Source organism: Somniosus microcephalus, chromosome 11, assembly GCF_052327205.1.
Source record: "Somniosus microcephalus isolate GS21.2 chromosome 11, FLI_Smic_1.0, whole genome shotgun sequence".
Classification (NCBI taxonomy): Eukaryota; Metazoa; Chordata; class Chondrichthyes; order Squaliformes; family Somniosidae; genus Somniosus; species Somniosus microcephalus.
The window spans coordinates 27,916,547-27,936,836 of NC_140997.1; the positions used below are offsets into that span (position 1 = coordinate 27,916,547).

At 51.4% G+C, this 20,290-nt stretch overlaps 1 protein-coding gene across 4 annotated transcripts in view; it reads left to right on the plus strand.

The window, feature by feature from the left end:
• The window catches only part of ttyh3a (tweety family member 3a), a 217,371-nt gene that overhangs the window by 122,062 nt on the left and 75,019 nt on the right, over positions 1 to 20,290 (plus strand). For all 4 annotated transcript variants that reach the window (XM_086000409.1, XM_086000411.1, XM_086000412.1 and 1 more), the window contains exons 5-6: positions 9,351 to 9,446; positions 11,671 to 11,743. In XM_086000409.1, the coding sequence (XP_085856535.1) occupies positions 9,351 to 9,446; positions 11,671 to 11,743 (169 nt within the window). The remainder of the gene's footprint in view (positions 1 to 9,350; positions 9,447 to 11,670; positions 11,744 to 20,290) is intronic.

The window sequence follows — 20,290 nt, forward strand, 5'->3', positions numbered from 1 at the left end:
TTATGTTTTTAAATTGCTTGAAAAGAGCTTAACATTTTGACAGAGGTATGCTCAGTAAACTTTGCGCTAAGGCAGTTCACTTCTAAAGAGATCTCATGTCTTCTGGTTGTTTGCTTATTGATCAGTGGAAAGTTGAATCAAGAGTTTATCAACTTACACCTACAAACCTTTAAATGAAGTACCTCCAAAATGTTATTGACCTATTGTTTGTGCTGCTAATTTCTTGTTCCAACAGTAACTAAAGCTTCCTACATAGTTAGCACTCTGAATGAACATTGCACAAACCAATAAACCTTCAAATATAATTGTTGGCGTATGCTTTTTTCTTTGTACTAGTTGATATTCCAATGCATTGTACACAGGGAGCCAAGACCAATTGCAGTCTTCAGGTCACGCAGGGTTAGAGCCCAAGGAGGCCGGGGGAGGACTGCGATGCTGGAGAGAAAGGTAGAGTGGGATTAGAGGCTTTGGGGATAGGAAGGTAGAAGAGTGGGGTTATGGGCTGGAGAGAGGAAGGGAATATGGAGCACACGACGAGGCCAGAAGAGAGTTTACGGGGGGTGGGGGCTGAAGAGCTTGCGCAGTTATGATTAAACATTTAGGCGAGATACCAAAAGGTTGCTGCTGTCTGGAACTGCAACCCAGTAAGAATCGGTGCCCTTGGGAGAGGAGGGGAGAAAATATAGGTGACAGGAAAAGGAAAAAAAAGCTGGTGAATTATTTTGCAATAGCGTATTGCTACTTGAACACTGCTGAGTCTGTACTTCCTTTTGAAAGTTTCAGCATTATTATTCCTGGTGGTTTTGGATCCGTGTCGGAGTCTATAACAGAAGCGCATCTATTTCGAATCGTTTTATGTTCACTTTTGTTTTCTTTGAGACTTGTTTCTTTTTCCTCTGCTTCCATTCTTTTCTTTTTAAATTCCCCCATTATTCCCATGGATCCGGTGCCCAGCTGGGAGGACAAACAGTTCAGAAATGGTTTTCTCCATAACTACTGTCAGTGCAGCCATGCTTCAAACAGGGCAAGGAACATGGTGCCAATTCTTTTGTCTTCATTATCATTTCTGTCTCATCTGACAGGAGATTTGTTTCCTGCAGCAAAGGCGGCCTGAGTATCTTTGCTTCTGCACGAGCAGGAGCGCTCACTGTGCTGCTGTCCTATCGATTCATCTGCCTGTAAACTTGTACCTCTTCATATGAAATTAAGAACTTCAGTTTTTAACCAACCATTGTGAAGGAGTTTTAAATGATCATGCTGGCAACCGTCCACCTGTTCCGCAAGTGCTAATGTCATTTCAGGAACTGTAAGTGCTGACGTATGATTTCTCTAACATAGAAACCCCACTTTCATCAAATCTGTTGGCGATTATCCAACATTTACGTACACTCAAAAATGGGCATGTGGTGAGCCAGTAGTGCATCTAGCCGTGCAGCTGAACAGTTTTTATCCTACAGTAGTTTGCCAGCTCAGTATTTTAATAATTTATTACGATTTTGCTAACTTTTAATAAGTTGGCTCTTAACAGATACACAGCTGCTATCAAAATTTTCTTTAGTAGAAATAATCATCACTTCAGCAACTTGCACACTTTTCATGGTATTTCTATCATTTGACAAGTGACTTTCTATGGAGATGCTATTGGGATCTTTTGAAATTTAGCACACTGTGCTCTTTGTGCCTTTGTGCCCTTTTGATGCTGAGGAAGTTTCATCCAATACTGTGCTTTAAGCATTACAGTTCTGCTTTGAGGTTCAAGGAAAGGATAATGCCGCTTTTAACGCTATTGCCTGGCTATCTTGCTGGTTTTGTTCTTTAGAATTGTAAGCGTTTGAATCCAAGGTCAAACTGAACTAGTTTCACTGAGTGGCCAAACAATATAAAATTTACAGCGATAGTGAAAATGTTCCCGTGAATTGTAACTAACAGCCAAGCAGCTGCTGTTAATTATTAGTCTGGCTTGAAACTATTCCCCTTTGGGATTGTCCATAAAGTGTATCTGTTAAATATTTGAGTTTGCCTGCCCCCCCCCCCCCCTCCCCACCCAAATCATTGCCAATCATATGTGTGTGTTTCTTATGCAGTTAGTAGACTGTTAGAAAAAGCAATCGAAAAGGCTAATGGATTGTTGGCCTTTATCTCAAGGGGACTGGAACACAAAGGGGGGAGGAAGTGATGCTTCAGTGGTATGGAGCTTGGAGTACTGCATTCAATTTTGGGCACCACACCTCAGGAGGAGGTACAGCGCAGGTTCACCAAAATGATACCGGAGTGTAGAGGGTTAAATTATGAGGGCAGGTTGTATAAACTTGGCTTATATTCCCTGTGTATGAAAGATTGAGGGGTGATCTGATCGAAGTGTTTAAAATGTTGAACGGTTTTGATAGGGTAGATACAAGAAAAAACTATTTCCTCAGGTGGGTGATGCGCTATCAATAACTCAAAAGACTGAGATTAAGCGAGTAACTAACAGGCTTTTATTAACAAGAGAATGAAGGTGTGCCTCGAGTGGTCGACCGGTCCAGAATACAGAGGGACTGTGGAGCAGTCACCTTTATACCTGGACTCGTGGGAGGAGTCAGTCGAGGCATGTACAGGCATGTACACAGTGGAATACAAACAGTGGTTTACCACATTCACCCCTTGTTTAAAAATGAGTCCGGCGGGGTGAAGTGTATTAAAAGTTAGTGTATTGTAGTCTCTCCGGAGGTCTTGTCTGCCGCTGTGATCGACATGGCGACGGCAGGGGTAGTGAAGCTTCCGGCGTCGAGTCCCTCGTAGGCTGGGGCACTGGTGTGTAGTCCTCGTGGGTGTCGAGTGGGTCGCGGGGCCCAGGCCTGCCGTCTGCTGGGGCTGGATATTGGATCGTGGGGTGGGGGGTGCGGTGGTAGTGGGTAGTGGGTTAATGCGGCCCCCGAGGGTGCGAGGTCTCGTATGGAGACTGTGTCCTCCCGCCCGTCCGGGTACGCAATGTAAGCATACTGGGGGTTGGCGTGGAGGAGGTCGACCCTCTCGACCAGGGGGTCCGTTTTATGGGTCCTCGCATGTCTTCTCAGTAGGACCGGCCCTGGGGACGTCAGCCATGGCGGGTAGCGATGTCCCCGATGTGGACTTCCTTGGGAAGACAAACATTTTCTCATGAGGGGTGGCGTTAGTGGCAGTGCAGAGCAGTGACCGAATAGAGTGGAGCGCATCGGGGAGCACATCCTGCCAGCGGGAGGTCGGAAGGCCCCTAGACTTTAAGGCTAGCAGGGCGGCCTTCCAAACTGTCGCATTCTCTCTTTCCACCTGTCCGTTCCCCCGGGGGTTGTAACTGGTGGTCCTGCTTGTGGCAATACCCCTAGCGAGCAGGTACTGGTGGAGTTCGTCGCTCATAAACGATGACCCCCGGTCGCTATGGATATAGCTAGGGAAACCGAACAGGGTGAAGAGGTCGTTCAGACATTTAATGACCGTGGCACTGGTCATGTCCGGGCAGGGGATGGCGAACGGCAAACGGGAGTACTCATCAATAATGTTGAGAAAGTACACATTGCAATCGGAGGCGGGGAGAGGCCCTTTAAAATCAACGCTCAGGCGCTCGAAGGGGCGAGTGGCTTTTATCAGGTGAGCCCTGTCTGGTCTATAAAAGTGCGGTTTGCACTCAGCGCAGACTTGGCAGTTCCTGGTCATGGTCCTGACCTCCTCAATGGAGTAAGGCAGGTTGCGGGCCTTGATGAAGTGGAAGAACCTGGTGACCCCTGGGTGGCAGAGGTCATTGTGGAGGGCCCGCAGTCTATCGATCTGCGCGCTGGCGCAGGTGCCACGCGATAGAGCATCCGGGGGTTCATTGAGCTTCCCGGGCCGGTACAAGATCTCGTAATTGTAGGTGGAAAGTTCGATTCTCCACCTCAAGATCTTGTCGTTTTTGATTTTGCCCCTCTGCTTGTTGTTAAACATAAAAGCAACTGAACGCTGGTCAGTGAGCAGGGTAAATCGTTTTCCGGCCAGGTAGTGCCTCCAATGACGCACAGCCTCCACAATAGCCTGGGCCTCCTTCTCAACAGCGGAGTGTCTGGTCTCCGGGCCCTGGAGGGTTCGTGAGAAGAAGGCCACGGGTCTCCCCGCCTGATTAAGGGTAGCGGCCAGGGCAAAATCAGACGCGTCGCTTTCCACCTGGAAGGGGATGGATTCGTCCACTGCGTGCATGGTGGCTTTGGCAATGTCTTCCTTGATACGGTGGAAGGCTAAGCGGGCCTCTGCCGTCATGGGAAAAGAGGTGGACTTGATCAGCGGACGGGCCTTGTCCGCATAGTAGGGGACCCACTGGGCGTAATAGGAGAAAAACCCTAGGCACCTCTTCAGGGCCTTGGGGCAGTGGGAGTTCCATAAGGGGACGCATCCGGTCGGGGTCGGGACCGATGACTCAGTGTTCCACAACACAGCCAAGGATGGCGAGGCGGGTTGTTCGGAATATGCACTTCTCCTTGTTACACGTCAGGTTCAGGAGTTTGGTGGTGCAGAGGAATTTTTCGAGGTTTGCGTCATGGTCCTGCAAGTCATGGCCGCAGATGGTCACATTGTCCAGATATGGGAAAGTGGCCTGCAACGCATTTTGATCGACCATCCGGTCCATCTCCCTTTGGAAGACGGAGACCCCGTTGGTGACGTCAAAGGGAACCCTAAGGAAGTGATAGAGGCGGCCGTTTGCCTCAAAGGCAGTATACTGGCGGTCCTCAGGGCGGATAGGGAGCTGGTGGTACGCTGATTTCAGGTCAATGGTCGAGAAGACGCGGTACTGCGCGATCTGGTTGACCATATCAGCTATGCGGGGGAGTGGGTAAGCGTCCAGCAGGGTGTAACGATTTATTGTCTGGCTGTAGTCGATGACCAGGCGCTGCTTCTCGCCGGTCTTAACGACCACAACCTGGGCTCGCCAGGGGCTGGTGCTGCCCTCAATAATCCCCTCCTTCAGGAGCCGCTCCACTTCGGTTTTAATGAAAACCCTGTCCCCGGCACTGTATCGCCTGCTCTATGTGGCGATGGGCTTAGTCGGGGGTGAGGTTAGCAAACAGTGGGGGTGGGGGGGGGGGGGGGGTGTAACTCTGAGTGTGGAGAGGTTGCACCTGGTGCGCGGCGGGCAATTTTGAAGCTGCTGGCTGCGGACTGTGAGTGGGGGGAGGGGTCCACCGTACGCCATCGTAACACTTTTAAGGTGGCACTGAAAACCTAACCCCAGTAGAACGGCAGCGCAGAGGTGGGGCAGGACCAGAAGTTTAAAATTATCATACACAGTCCCGTCTACTAAGAGTGTCACCACGCAGTAGCCGCCAATGTCCGCCGACTGGGACTCGGAGGCCATAGAAATCCGCTGGTGCGCAGGCAGGACTGGGAGAGAGCAACGCCGCACCATGTTGGGGTGGATGAAGCTCTCCATGCTCCCAGAGTCAAAAAGGCAGATTGTTTCGTGACCATTTACCTTAATGTCCATTGTGGAACTGGCCAGCTGGTGCGGTCTCGCTTGGTCCAGCGTAACGGAGGCCAGCGTAGGGGTCGGTGTGTCGCTGCGGGTATCAGATGAGGCGGTGTTGGGGGCCTGCTGCGTCCCGGCTGTCGTCCAAGATGGCGGCGTCCATGATCCCCATGTGGCTGGAGGCGTCCAAAATGGCTGCTGTTCCGGTGGTTCGCACATGGCTGGGGAGGCCCAAGATGGCGGCCCACACGTGGTGCTGCTGGGGTTCGGGGTGGCTTTGGCTCTGCAGACGCTGGCGTAGTGTCCCTTCTTCCCGCAGCCCGAGCAGATCGCATTTTTCGCCGGGCAGCGCGCTCTGGGGTGTTTGGCCTGGCCACAGAAGTAGCATTTCTGGCCTTGGGACACTGCTGCGGTAGTTGGCCCGTGGCTGGGGTGGCACGGCGCTATGAGACGGTCCTACCGTGTCCCAGGCTGTCGTTCCCCGCGGCGTCCACGGTGCAGAGGAGTAGGCATCCATGCCCCGGTAGGCTGTGTCCAATGATAGTGCGAGTTCAGAGGCCTTGTTGAGGTCGAGGTCACTCTGCTCCAACAGTCGCTGTCGGGTGTAATTGGACCGGTGGCCCGCTACAAAAGCGTCCCGGATAAGTTCCTCTGTGTACACGGCGGCCTTTACATCCTTACAACCACAGGCCCGGCCAAGCACAGACAGTGCCTAAAGGTATTCCTCGGTCGATTCCCCAGGTTGTTGTTTCCGACTCCCCAGGAGGTGCCTGGCGTACACTTCGTTCACTGGGCGCGTGTACTGGTCCTTGAGGAGCTTGATAGCATCCGCGTACGAGGTCGCGTCCTGGATGACCGAGTACACTCGGTGGTTCACTTTGGAGGTCAGGACATCCAGTTTGTCCTCGTCCGATTTGACCGTTGCAGCGGAGGCGATCAGGAACTTTTCAAAGCACCTAAGCCAGTGCGTAAACTTGGTGGATGCGTCCGCCTCCCGATGGTCTAAGTCTAGGCATGCTGGTATGAGGATCTTCTCCATTATAAAAATCTTGTTAATAAAATTGATGCGCTATCAATAACTCAAAAGACTGAGATTAAGCGAGTAACTAACAGGCTTTTATTAACAAGAGAATGAAGGTGTGCCTCGAGTGGTCGACCGGTCCAGAATACAGAGGGACTGTGGAGCAGTCACCTTTATACCTGGACTCGTGGGAGGAGTCAGCCGAGGCATGTACACAGTGGAATACAAACAGTGGTTTACCACAGTGGGGAAATCAAGAATGAGAGGACACTATCTTAAAAATTAGAGTTAGGCCACTTAGTAGGCCCAAGGACACCTTTAGGGGTCTGAGGGAACAGTCCTGTTCCTCCTGGCCCACAGTGAATTAAAATAGAAGGATATTTCTTAAACTCACCATAGCCTCTTGTGGCCAGTCGGGTCCTCCTGGCCTGGTTCTGCTGCTGGGCAGCAGACTTGTGTGGGACTTCCCCCTAGATTGACATTAATATTACATTGTGGTGCTTGAGGCCATAGTGATTTAGGAAGCAGTCCTGAATGAATTTAAAAAGTGCTTCCCACTTTGGCCCCATGCCCCACTCTATCTTGAGATGGTTAAAATTACTTATTGTTATTGGTGGGTTCTTTCATATCTCTCCCTGTAGCCCAACTCCTTGTTTAGTGGCCTGTAATTCACATCAAGAGTTGTACCATTTTCCTTCCCACTTAATTTATTTCAAATTGTTGAACTTCAATGTTTATACTGGACAGCTGCTGCCAACTCATTTCCTGTTATAATAACACTAATTATATTTTTAAAAATCCTTCCAGTTTAGCTGCAGAGAATTAAAGGATTTAAATCTTTTGCTGAAGGTGGTGATCAGGATCCTGACCTCTAATTCTTTACTTCATAAACGCTTACAATCCTAAAACACACTTTCTGTAAAGTAGCCTGAATCTGCAACTTTCTTTCAAAATATTAACTAGCATCTTTTTGAATTGTCTGTGATTCTCCACCCCTATCGCATCTCCACTGTAATGCACACCAAGAATTAGACCATTTTCCTTACTCTTTCTTAACTCTATACATATGGATTATCTCTCATTGCAGCCCCCTAGGATATACATTCTTGTGCTCTGATAGAATCCTTTACCAATGTGCCACCCACCCCTTCTCCACCCCCCCCCCCCCATTAAAAGCTTATGACTAATAATACTAAGCTCTTAGCCCTGTCCAAACCTAAGCCATGTCTTCCTCCACTGTAATTAATGCTTTCACCGCTCCAATTTTATTTGAAATGCATTGTGCAACCGAGTACATACCACTTAATCCTGATTCCAGTTTTTTGAAATGTTGACCCTAATTCTGTTTCCTGGTTTTCTGATTTTTTAAATATTCTTTATCCCTTCGACAGTAAAGTTTTTATCTTACTTCCTTGTGTTCTTTTTTCTGATTTTTTTCGGTATTTCAGTTCAGCCTTGTGCTTCTATTCCAACAGCTTTATTAATTATTAATCATCATCTCTCGCTGTCGCTCTAGTCTCAAACATAGACCTTTCCTGTCCTCCTGTCATATTGCTTTAAATCCTCTCCCAAAGCTCTCTTCACCCTCCCTGCAAGAACTTTAGTGTAATTTCAGCTCCGGTGAAGGCTGTCTATTCAGTATAGCTTTCCCTTGTTGCAGGCCTCGCCACAATGCCCCATAAATGCAAACCCTTCCCTCCTGTGACAGCCATGTAGTGACGTTTCTAATCTTCATTTCCTTAACCTGTTCAGCACGTGGCACAGGAGGTAATCCAGAGATTACTACCTTTATAAATGTAAAATTGAAGCATTATATGAAAATAAGGACAGAATATATGACTTTAAAATAGGGGCTGAATTATGTGTTTGTGCCCTAATTCCTTCGTCTATCCTCTGTCTGACTGACATTTGTCTGAAGCAAGTCTGGACTCCTATATGCAATGCCATGGGAGATTAATTAGTGTATGATAGCTTCTCACTTATGAGTATATGGAGAATCAATGCAGTAGCTTTAGTTTTCATGGAAAAATGAACAGTCGTGGAATTCAATAATGAAAATAATTTAAAAATCCCCGAATACCATGCAACAAAAACGGTATGTGACTTAGTCACCTTAATTCAGCCTCTCTTCCAACCCATTGTGAACAATATAATGAGATCTGTATAGAAAAAAAGTATTGTGTTGCGCACAAGCTACATCAAGCTTCCCCAGTGTAGCACCGTTCCTGCAGAAGGTCCTAAACTGATTAATCTTGTAAGAACTGAAATCATTTAAGTTCCTTTTTAAAACACAGTTTTGTCCGTGTGTATACACAGCTAAGGCAACAAACCAGGAAGTACTGTGCTTTACAAAATAGCTCCACGTGAGCGCTTGGAAAAAATTAGTAACTTCTTATGACCTCAAAAGTGACTATTTTGCATATTAAATATGAAGCTAAAGATATATCTTCAAAGTCTAAATTAATACCATGAACTGAATCAAGAGTCTTGTTACATTGGACAATACTGGTGAAAAACTCATGGACATTAAACAGTTATAATGCAATTTTGTTCTGTTTATTCTGGATAAATAAAGATGTGTTTTTTTGATAACTGATGCAGTTATGCTTGCCTATTTTGCACTGAGTAACTATTATGGAGTGGTAATATTCCTCATGTAATGAGTTTCTGGTCTCAGCCATGTCATATGGAAGAGATCTCAGAGGGAGCCAGAGCACATATCTACTAGAGCAGAACATTAACTCTTATTTAGGTATTCTGAAATATTGACATTTTGCTAGCGATTCTATTACCAGATGCTGTAAGAGTGGGTCACCTGTCTGACACTAATGAAATCATTTTGCCTTTTTTTACTTAAGTGTACTGTTTTCTTTAAAGGTGGTTGGGGTATCTTGGCTTGCTGCTTTTTGATGTTCTTATCTGTCTACTGGTGCTGTTTGGGCTAATCCGCAACTCAAAGGGAATCCTTATTTGGTAAGTGTGCTTATGTGATGCAGAGTGTTCAATGTATTTTGCTGACAGCCAGATTTCATTGTATTTTAAAAAAAATCTACCATTGGGAATCTGTTGCAGCAGCTCAGTGGTATTCCCCACATGGCAATTTCCCAATTTCATCTAGGTTATCAGGAAAAGATGGCAAATGGAGACCAGGTAGTTTTCTGCAAGAATAAAAAGAAATTGAGTGAGTTGTTTTAGCCCCTTCTCTTTCCCCCCCCCCCCCCCTTTCTGTAACCACTAGTTACAGCACTAAATTATTAGACTTCGGAGAGCCAGTTACTCCCTCTCATAGCCAGGGTTAAGAACCTACAGGATTGCTCATTTTGGGGGAATTTTGCTTCCCCTTTTTCTTCTTTCTCGACCATTTTCACTTCTTCCTCTTCCGAGGGCAATGACTTACTGACTTCACTGAAGTGGCAACATTTCATGTGAGTCTTGACTGAGTATTGGCAAGGAATTCAATTACTGTAACCAAGTCCGACCCTGTCCTTTCCCAGCATCTGCACAAGTGCTTCTGGCAGAGGTCACTGAACAGGAGTTGGAACTCTGGGCAATAAGTAAGTAGCATGTTTTGCAAATAAATGAATACACAGGGTCCCTGATGGTCCTTTATGGAACTGGCCCACACAGATCAGGAAGATCCTTGTTCTGTGCTGAGTTAACTGATCCGAGCTGGGACAGATGGGGTTGCTGTTGGGGTCCCACTCGATCACTGTCCAATGACAACACCCATCACCTTCCCGTTGAAAACGGATATGTAAGGACTACATTTGGTTCTATAGTGATGTCCCCTGTGGTTGATTAGCTGCTGGCAGTCAAATGAAGAGTGATCACTTGAGCAGGATACTGAAAGGAAATGGTCACTTGAGTGAAGTACTGGAAGGTGACCAATGCCCAAGAGCATTTACCCCAGCATGAAGCAGCACCAGGAACGGATGGAAGAAAATAAGAAAAGCGAACATTTTTAATGTGAAAATCGGTCATAGTACAATAAATGTATATTTTGTTCATTAGCTTATGGCAGATCAAGTAGAAACCACCAGCAGTAAACCTATATTTTGTCCAAGTGATTGGTTATTAACAATACTAGTGTCAGTGTTTAGAAATTCTATGTAGCATGAGATACCCAAAAGAAATTTCAGAAATTGAGAAGCTAAAACTCTTGCCATAAAAGATGTAAAAATGGGCACAAGTTTTTTTTTTAAGGTGCATAAGATTTCTAACCAATGGACTTAACTGAACATGATTTGATTAGTGTCGAATAATGTAACTTTCTCCTGTTGTATGGCACAAATAGTTGGTTTGAAATGGAAATTGTTCAGTATGGATGAATGTGTTGCCAGTGTGCAGGAAATACCACGGGAGTCTTATTTATTTCTCTTTTTAGAAATCATTTTAATGGGGATGTGTAGCCACTTTTTGCTTTTTGCAAGAGGGTTAAAAACGAATCAGAAAAAATCTCTTATTGACCTCTGGATGCTCCAGTGTCCCAAGGCTTCATCATGCACAGGACGATGGACTGTCAGTACCAGTTTCCGTATATGACTACAATCTGACAGCTGTTTATGCCCTACAGTGCACTGGATTACCTTTGATGCTGAACTGCAGTTATTCAGATGTTTTATTTCACTCTCAAACTATCAGCCTTGGAGAAATATTAGCAATTTATTAGGGTATGCTTGGCTTATTTTGGCATTTGATGAGGGTTATGGTGTTGATATTAGAGGCTGATTGACAATGCTCTAAATTATGATATTGTATCAAAAAAGATTTTTCTGAAATTTCAAAAACTTATATTACTTTAACCCTTAATGATTTCTTGACTAAAATAATTCATCATCGTATATCACTGATCATCAAATTGCAAACATCAAATTTTTGAAATTGAAAGCTTCATGGTTGAAGTTACTTTGTTAAAATCAGTAATCTGTACCATGCTAAGTGTAGCTGCAGTTTTAATGTTCATCAGTTTCATTTCTGAGAGGTTGAAATGGAATATTTTTAAACTGAATTTAAATTACATTTTTACTGGAGAGGATTAGTATAAAGAGGTGAACTCTTTTATATTTGTCAGATTCATATTTTAACAAAACAAGCTTATAATTATTGCAGAGGTGTTTTACTGTTAAATTACTTGCAGTATAGTATTTTTTTAAACTACAATTGGCCCTCTTACACTCTGTCTTTTCTCTCTGCACAGCGCGGCTCTCCTGGGAGTGCTGACCTTGATTATCAGTTGGAGTTCGCTCGGTCTGGAACTGGCAGTGTCAGTGGTGAGTTTTTCCACTTGCTTGCAGGAAATAATGGCACAGATAACTGGCTAGCCGGTCACTGGTTATCGTGTTTCTGCTGCAGTCAATGCATACTTAAAAATGACTGTGCCAAGGCGTCAGTACTGATTATTTTGCTAGCTCAGTCAGTGGCTTTCCCAAGACCACTCTGTTGATCTGTATGGCAGTGGGCTGCTGTGTAGAATGCTTTGCATTTTCACAGATATCAAAAAGATAGGTATAAACTACATGGTGGTGTGTGCAACCTCTGATTCATGAGCTCTGTTTATATTTAGTTTGTCATTGATTTGGAAGGTACTGAATATAAATGTGCTATTAGAGCAGCTCCTGAGCCTAGCCATGCCAGTGACCTGAACTAGCTTGCACAACTGAAGTGATGGGATCAGTGAATACTCTGGGTTATTTGTTCTATCTGCAAATGCCAGTTCAATTTTTTTCACTCTGAACCTTGTTAATATGCAACAGCAGATTATTTGTATTTTGTTTCGTAAATTTTGTTCAGAAGCTCCAGACAAATACTGATCTAATGCAATGTTATCAAAATAATTTAGAATTTCTTCTCTTCTGAGGCAGTCCCTCGGAACCGAGGATGACTTGCTTCCACTTAAAAATGAGTTCTCAAGTGACTGAGTTCAATGCGGGACCTACAGTCTCTGTCACAGGTGGGGCAGACGGTGGTTGAAGGGGCGGGCGGGTGGGTGGGGTTGACGTGCGTTGCTTGCGCTTGGCTTCTGCTTGCTCCTGGCGAAGAGACTCGAGGTGTTCGGCGCCTTCTTGGATGCTTCCCCTCTACTTTGTGCGGTCTTGGGCCAGGGATTCCCAGGTGTCCGTGGGGATGTTGCACTTTTTACACTTGAAGCGTTTCCTCTGCCCACCTGGGGCGCTCTTGCCGTGCCAGAGCTCCGAGCAGAGCGCTTGTTTTGGGAGTCTCGTATCTGGCATGCGGACGATGTGACCCATCCATCGGAGCTGAACGAGCGTGGTCAAAGCTTCGATGCTGGGGATGTTGGCCTGAGCGAGAACACTGACATTTGTGCGCCTATCCTGCCAATGAATTTGCAGGATCTTGCGGAGGCAGCGTTGGTGGTACCTCTCCAGTGCTTTGAGGTGCCTGCTGTACATGGTCCATGTCTCTGAGGCATACAGCAGGGCGGGTATCACTGCTGCTCTGTAGACCATGAGCTTAGTGCCGGGTTTGAGATCCTGGTCCTCAAACACATTCTTCCTCAAGCGACCAAAGGCTGCACTGGCACACTGAAGGCGGTGTTGGACTTCATCATCGACGTCTGCCCTTGTTTGACAGTAGGCTCCCGAGGTATGGAAAGTGGTCCACATTGTCCAAGGCCTTGTCGTGGATTTAGAATTTACATTACAGTGCATAACACTAGCTTGGTTTGGTCATGTAATAATTGTGGGTGGGGTTGGGGGGTTCTTCAAAGTTAAGTATTCTTGACCACAAACTGTAGTGTCCGAGTATAAATAATACACGGACTGCAGGAGAACAATAATAACAGGTATTTACTGAACAGAGGGTACTCTTTTATATTTGGACCCAAAAAAAAAAACCCAATTCAACTGTAAATAAACAAAAGTTCAACTAAAGCTTAATAAAATCAAATTAAAATTTGGTTTTCTGTGTTGATGATGCACTCCAGTCCCCGCGGCGCCCATCGGTCGCGGAAATACTCAAGCGCACCGGCGGACACCGCGTGCTCCATCTCCAGGGCCACCCGGGCGCGAACATGGCCGCGGAAGAGATGCAGGCAATCCGGCTGGACGACCCCCTCGACCGCCCGCTGCCTGGACCAATTGATGGCTCTTTTAGCCAGGCCCAGGAGCAGGCCCACAAGGAGGTCCTCCAACCTGTCCGCTCCCCTCCGCACCGGGTGACCGTAGATCAAGAGCGTGGGACTGAAGTGCAACCAAAAATCGAGGAGCAGCCCCTTCAAGTAGTGAAAGAGGGGCTGCAACCTCTCTCAATCCATATAAACGTGAAACACGGACTCCTCCAGGCCGCAAAAAATGCAGGCGGCCTGGGAGTCCGTGAACCTACTTAAAACCTTATTGCACGGGACCGCTCCGTGCAACACCCTCCAGGCCAAGTCCCCGATGGAACAAGGGAGGACTCCCGCGTAGAGAGCTCTCCATTGGGGACCTCCGCCACCGCCGGTCGGCAAAACGCCATGCCAAGACGTGTCCGGACGGTAGACGAAGATGGCAAAGTGGAGTGTGTGCAGGAGCAGCCCGTACAGGAAACCCCTCCGCGCAGAATGAAAAGGCACGGAGGGTATTTCCTCGAGACGGCTCAAGTTGTGAGGCGCCGGTTCCCGAGGGGAGTTTCGGGGCCGGGCGCCGATGAGGAATTCCGTCCGAACGGGGGTAAGCTCGGAAGGGATTGCCCCACGTGCTTGAGCCGCCTCGATACACCTAGTGGAGTCGGGGCCCAGTGCCGCTTTTACCGATTCGATGGTTTCGACCGCGAGCCGGACGTTGGCCCAGGACAGGCGCCGCGCCAGCTCCTCCGGCGCCATCCAGCCCGCTCCTCCGCCATCGAGCAGGTCCCCGACTCTGGTCACCTTGCCAGCCACAGCCCTACCCTCCGCTAGCCGCCCGAACCCGTGTTCGTGGAGGTGCGGATTCCTGAGCAGCGGCTCCCGAAGGAGAGCCGCCCCTCCTGACGGGGGAGAGCTCCGCCTGGAAGCGACGTAGTTCCAAACCCATAGTAGTTCCTGGTAGAAGACAGGCAGCTCCCGCAGGCCGGCACGCCTGCTGCCCACTTTCGCAAACAGGAGCTGCGTGTCGTAATTGAGGCCATGCAGCTGGCGGAAGAAAAACGTCGCCAGCGCACACCATCTCGGAGGATTCTCGACGTACAGGTATCTCTGCAGCGTCTGAAGACGGAAAGTCGCAGCCTGGGTGCGAAGGCACACCAGCGCCTGACCGCCCTCCCTAAGCGGGAGACACAGAACCGCGGCAGAGACCCAGTGCTTCCTTTTGTCCCAGAAGAAGTCGATGAGCTTCTTCTGAATCTTGGCGACAAACGCAGGGGGAGGGATCAAAGTGACCAACCGGTACCACAACATGGCGGCCACCAGCTGGTTTATGACCAGCGCTCGACCCCTGTAGGACAACACTCGGAGCAGTCCTGTCCAGCGTCCTAGGCGAGCGGTGACTTTGGCCTCCAGCTCTTGCCAGTTCGCCGGCCAAGCGTCCTCGGCAGGGCTAAGGTAGACTCCCAAATAGAGGAGGTGCGTGGTGCTCCAGGCGAAAGGCCTGAACTCCTCCGGCAGGGAGTCCACCCGCCACTGACCCACCAGGAGTCCGGAACATTTCTCCCAGTTGATCTTGGCGGAGGATGCGTCCGAGTAAATCTGCTGGCATTCCCGCATCCTCCGCAAGTCAGCGGGATCCGTGACCATGAGGAGCACGTCATCGGCGTAAGCCGAGAGGACCACCTCCGCGCCCGGCCCTTGCAGAGCCAGTCCCGTCAACCTCTTCTGCAAGAGGCGCAGGAAAGGCTCCACGCAAATGGCATATAACTGACCGGACATGGGGCATCCCTGACGCACCCCCCTCCCGAAGCGAAGGGGCGCCGTCAAGGACCCGTTAACTTTAATCAGACACTCCGCGGCGGCGTACAGAAGTCGGATCCGGGCGACGAAATGCGTCCCAAACCCGAATGCGCGCAGAGTCCCGAAGAGATACTCGTGATCCACCCTGTCGAACGCCTTCTCCTGATCCAGGGAAAGGAAGGCGACCGACAGACCAGCCCTCTGGGAGTGGTGGACCAGGTCCCGGACCAGATGGATGTTATCGTGGATGGTCCGGCCCGGGACCGTGTAGGACTGGTCGGGGTGGATCATGTGGGCCAGCACGGTGCCAAGGCGAGCAGACATGGCCCTGGCAAAGATTTTATAGTCCGTGCTGAGGAGGGAGACCGGGCGCCAGTTCTTAAGGAGGCGGAGATCGCCCTTCTTAAGCAGCAGGACAATGACCGCCCTGCGCCAAGAGAGGGGCATCTCCCCGGTCGCCAAACTTTCCCCCAGGACCCGCGCGTAGTCGCCCCCCAAGACGTCCCAGAACGTCCTGTGGAACTCCACGGTCAGCCCGTCCAGCCCCGGGGACTTTCCCCTAGAGAGCTGGCGGAGGGCGCCGGTCAGCTCAGCCAGGCTTAGCGGAGCGTACAATTTTTCGGCGCCCTCCGGGCTGAACCTCAGGTCCTCCCACAAAACTCTGCGCGCATCCTCGCTGGACAGACCCGGAGAGAACAGAGCCCCGTAATAGGCGCGGGTCTCCGCGCTGATTCCCTCCGGATCCGAGACCAGTGATTCGTCGGCCAGCAGCCCCAAGAGCTGCTTACGGACCCCCCGTCTTTTTTCCAGCGAGTAGAAGGGGGAGCCGCGGTCCAGGTCCCGCAGGAGCTGGATCCACGACCTCACGTACGCGCCTCGGCACCCGACGAGCTGCAGGTCCTTCAGCGCGCCTTCCTTCTCTTCGTACACCTTCCGCAGGGCCGGGTCCTCGACGACCTGACTGAGACGGGTCTCCAGGTCGAACACCTCCTTCTCCAACCGCCCGACCCGGGCCTCCCGCCTCTTGGTCGACCCCTTCGCGTACTCCTGACAGAAGAGACGGATGTGAGCCTTGCCCACGTCCCACCATAGCCTCAAGGAGGGGAAGCCCCCCTGCTTCCTTCTCCAGTCGGCCCAGAACCGACTAAACGAATCCCGGAACCGCGCGTCCTCTAGCAGCAGGTTGTTAAAATGCCAGTACGCGGACCCCCACGTGCGCGCAGCGGAGTGAGCTCCGCCCACACGAGGTGGTGGTCCGTGCACGGCACCGGCCGCATGGAAGCCGCCGGAACGCAGGAGACGTACGCTCGCGAAATGTAGAGGCGGTCGATTCTGGACCTTCCTCCCCCAGACCTCACGCTAGTGAAGGCGCTGGAGTCGGGGTGGAGATTTCGCCAGACGTCCACCAAGTCGAAGGACCCGACCAGGTCCCTCAACTTCTCCATCGCCGGGCTTCGCGGGAGACCCGAACGGTCCGTCGCCTCGAGGGTGCAGTTAAAATCCCCCCCAGAGGATGACTCACTCGCCCGCGTCGACGGAGCCCAAAAGAGCAGACACTTCTTCGAAGAAGCGCACTTGCTGCGCACCGGTCTGAGGGGCGTACACGTTCACTAGATGGAGCGACACGCCCCCCAGGCGAACAGTGACCTGGAGCAAGAGGCCCGGCACGTGCTCCTTGACCCCCAAGATCTCCGGCTGAAAATGCGGGGCCAGCAAGATAGCCACCCCGCTAGAATTGTTGGAGAGGTGACTCATGCTGACCCCTCCTTGCCACTCCAGGAGCCACGTGGCTTCGTCTCCCGGAACGGTGTGGGTTTCTTGCAGGAAACACACCGTATACTTCCCGTCCCGAAGGACCGAGAAGTTGTTGAATCTGCGGCGCGCCTCCCTGCTGCCGTTCATGTTGAGGTTGGCTATGGTTATCTTCATGTCAGAAGCATAGTGCAATCTCTACCTACACCTAACGGGGGGAGGGAGCGCAGCAGCTGGTCAGCCGCCACTTCCTCAGCAGCCCAGTGAGAAACATTCTGAGCCGACGCAGCTCGAGCGGGTTCACGCCCTCGTCCGCGCCCATGATTTTAACGGCGGCACGGACACGATGAGCAGCGCCAGCTCCGACCACCTGTCGAGGGCCAGCCGGATCTTACTTTGCCGACCCTGGCACGTGGCCATAAAGTCCTGGAGTTCCCTTACGGGAATGAGGAGAGACTCAGCGAGGGGCACGAGGTCATCCAGCACCTCGTGGACGGTGGAGTCCAAATCGTCCTCCGTGCCTATCACCGAGTCCCCATCCTCCTCCAGGGGGTCGTCACCAGCGGCCGACCCGTCCGTCGCGCAGTGCGTAGCGAACGGCTCGGCTGCACCAGCCGGTCCCGGTCCCGCCTCCGCCCGGATCCCACCCCCAGGATCGGCGGCAGAGGATTCCTCCCTGTGCTCCTCTAGGGGTGCTGGGCCAGAAGACGGCGGCGGTTCGGAGTCCCCCACCGCCTCAGACGCCAGAACGACCGGAGAAACCAGGGAGAGAACAATTCCCAGCTCCTCCGGTACGTCCGGCACCAGAGACGCAGCCAGGGGGCCATCCTCCTCCCCACCACCAGCCTCCGACCCAGCAGATGGGGTGTTTTCAATTAAAACCTCCACTGGGACGAGCAGCCCCTGGGAGATGTCCGGGTCGCATTGGGCGAGCTCATTTTCCTTGAGCTCGCCCGACCCAGACCCCAGGCCGCCCGACCCGGCGAGGGGTAACGGCACCGATAAAATGTCAATCACCGCCGCGGGTTGTCCCATGCCTACCCCCACGGGCAGGGTCTCATCCCCATCCCCGGGAGGCACGCGCCGGACAGACACATCTGCCTCAGCCTCCCGAGGGACAGGCGACCCCTGCCGATCGCTGGTGATGACGACAGCGGGGGGAGGGGGGGGGCGCAGTACCCGCGGCGGGCGACGACTCCCCCTGCTCGGAGGGACCTTCCTCCTCCCGGTCCTCCTCCTCTTCCAGGGGGTCGCGCCTTTTTAGCACGGAGGGAATGAGGGAGACCTCCATGTCTGCAGAGGCCTCCTCCTCAGCTCCCTCCGGCGGAGCAGGTTTGTCGGGTTCCTCGGGCCCGAGCCCGGCCACAGGTATCGGCGTTTCCGCAACTGCGGTTGCGACCACAGGCTCGGGCACGAGGCCCCTCCCACTCACGTCCGCCCCGATTAACTCCGCGAGGAGCGCGGGTGTAAGGGGCTCAAGGGGCAAGGGCTGGCCCTCCACGAGGGGACCTGCCCTAAGGTGCTTTGATTTTATCCGCGCCTTCTTTCCAGCCGGACGCGCTCCCTCCCCGCCTCCGGCCTTGGTGGCATCGGCCCCCGACGTCAACCGTGCATCAGATGTTCTCGACGTGCGGGCAGATCCGGGGGGAGGAGCGGCGGCGGCGCCAGCCTCGGCCGCACGAGATGATCCAGCGGCCTTGGAGGCGGGGCAGTTTTTCCTGATGTGCCCCACCTCCTTGCAGGCATGGCACTGCACACCGTCCGACGTCCAAAAGACGCGATAGGCGGTCCCCTCGTGGAGGACGACGAACGCCCCGTCGGTGTCGTCCTCCCGCGCCAGCTGGATAAACAGCTGGCGCCGGAAGGAGAAGACGTGGCGAAGGCTGGCCTCCCGGAAGCCGAGCGGGATGGGTGTGATCCCCGACCTCGCCTCCCAAAGTTGGCCTAAATGGGGAAGGAGGAGCTCACCAGGAACATAGGGCGGGACGTTGGAAATGTCGATCCTCTGCGCGGTGGCCTCGAGAGGATCCACCGGTAGGAAGGTCCCGCCCACGGTGAGCCCCTTGGCGACAGCCAGGGACACCGCCCGCTCCAACCCCAGGAAGAACACAGCCTTCCCATACATTTTTGAGGCCGCGATGATGGCTGAGGGGCCGACAACCCCAGCCATGGCTTTAACGCAGGCCTCAATGGTCATAGTGGGGTGAGTGTAGCTCTTCACCCCAAGCTTTTTTGTTATCAATCTGAATGGTGACGGGGCAGCAGAAGCAGCGGGAGCAGCTGTGGCTGTGGCTGCCACTCCTGCATAAGTCCTGGCTGGCCCCGCCACCGGCGAAGATGCAGTCGCCATTCTGGGGTGTTTTCTAAAAAGGGTTACACTCACCCCAAGTCACGGGCCTGAAGGTGTTAATTGTGGCCTCAGGTATTTTTTGGTCCTCAATTGAGCAGAGGGAGCTGTTTAAATTGAAGGCACACCTCTTCCCCCTTATTGATTGAAATTGGGAGAGGGGCCTTCTCCCCTCTGCTCAATAGGCAATTAATAAATAAAGATGAAATGCGGTGCCTCAGAGAAAGGCAGCGAAAGACAAAGAGAGGGGGCGGGGGTGGGAAGGAGGGAGGCCGCAAAGGCAGGGTCGCCACTCAGGATGGTGGGTGGGTGTCAGCAGGGGGGGGCACTCCGATGAAAAATTCAAGTCTTTGAAGGTGGTCTTCTAGCAGGGGGAGAAGATGTCTTCACCTGGGAAAGCTGGAGATGCCCCAGGCTCAGTCCCACACCAGGTCTTAACGATGTATTAATTGGGCTGTTCACCTAGGCAGCTCCAGCTATCCCAGGTCAGGCAATAGGAAGGGGTGCTTAATTAGTGGTGTGTGTGTGTGTGGCCTAGTGTTTTACAAGACACACACACACACACACACACACACACACACACACACTGTTTCTCTCCCCTCTCTCCTGGAATAGAGGCCCTCTCCCCTGGTTGGTGTTGCTGGCCTCCTTTCTCCTTCTCCTCCTCCGTCCTCTCTCTCCAGGCACCTCAGTTGATGTTATGATGATGGTGGAGTTGGTGGTGGTGGTCCAGCGTTCTCCTCCTCTTCCTGGTCAGGGGACCACCACTTTAGTCCACTCTCCTAGTCTGGCTGCTCCTTCTCCTCCTGCTTGCAGCTGCACAGCCAGCAATGCTGTGAATGAGGTACTGAACAGAGG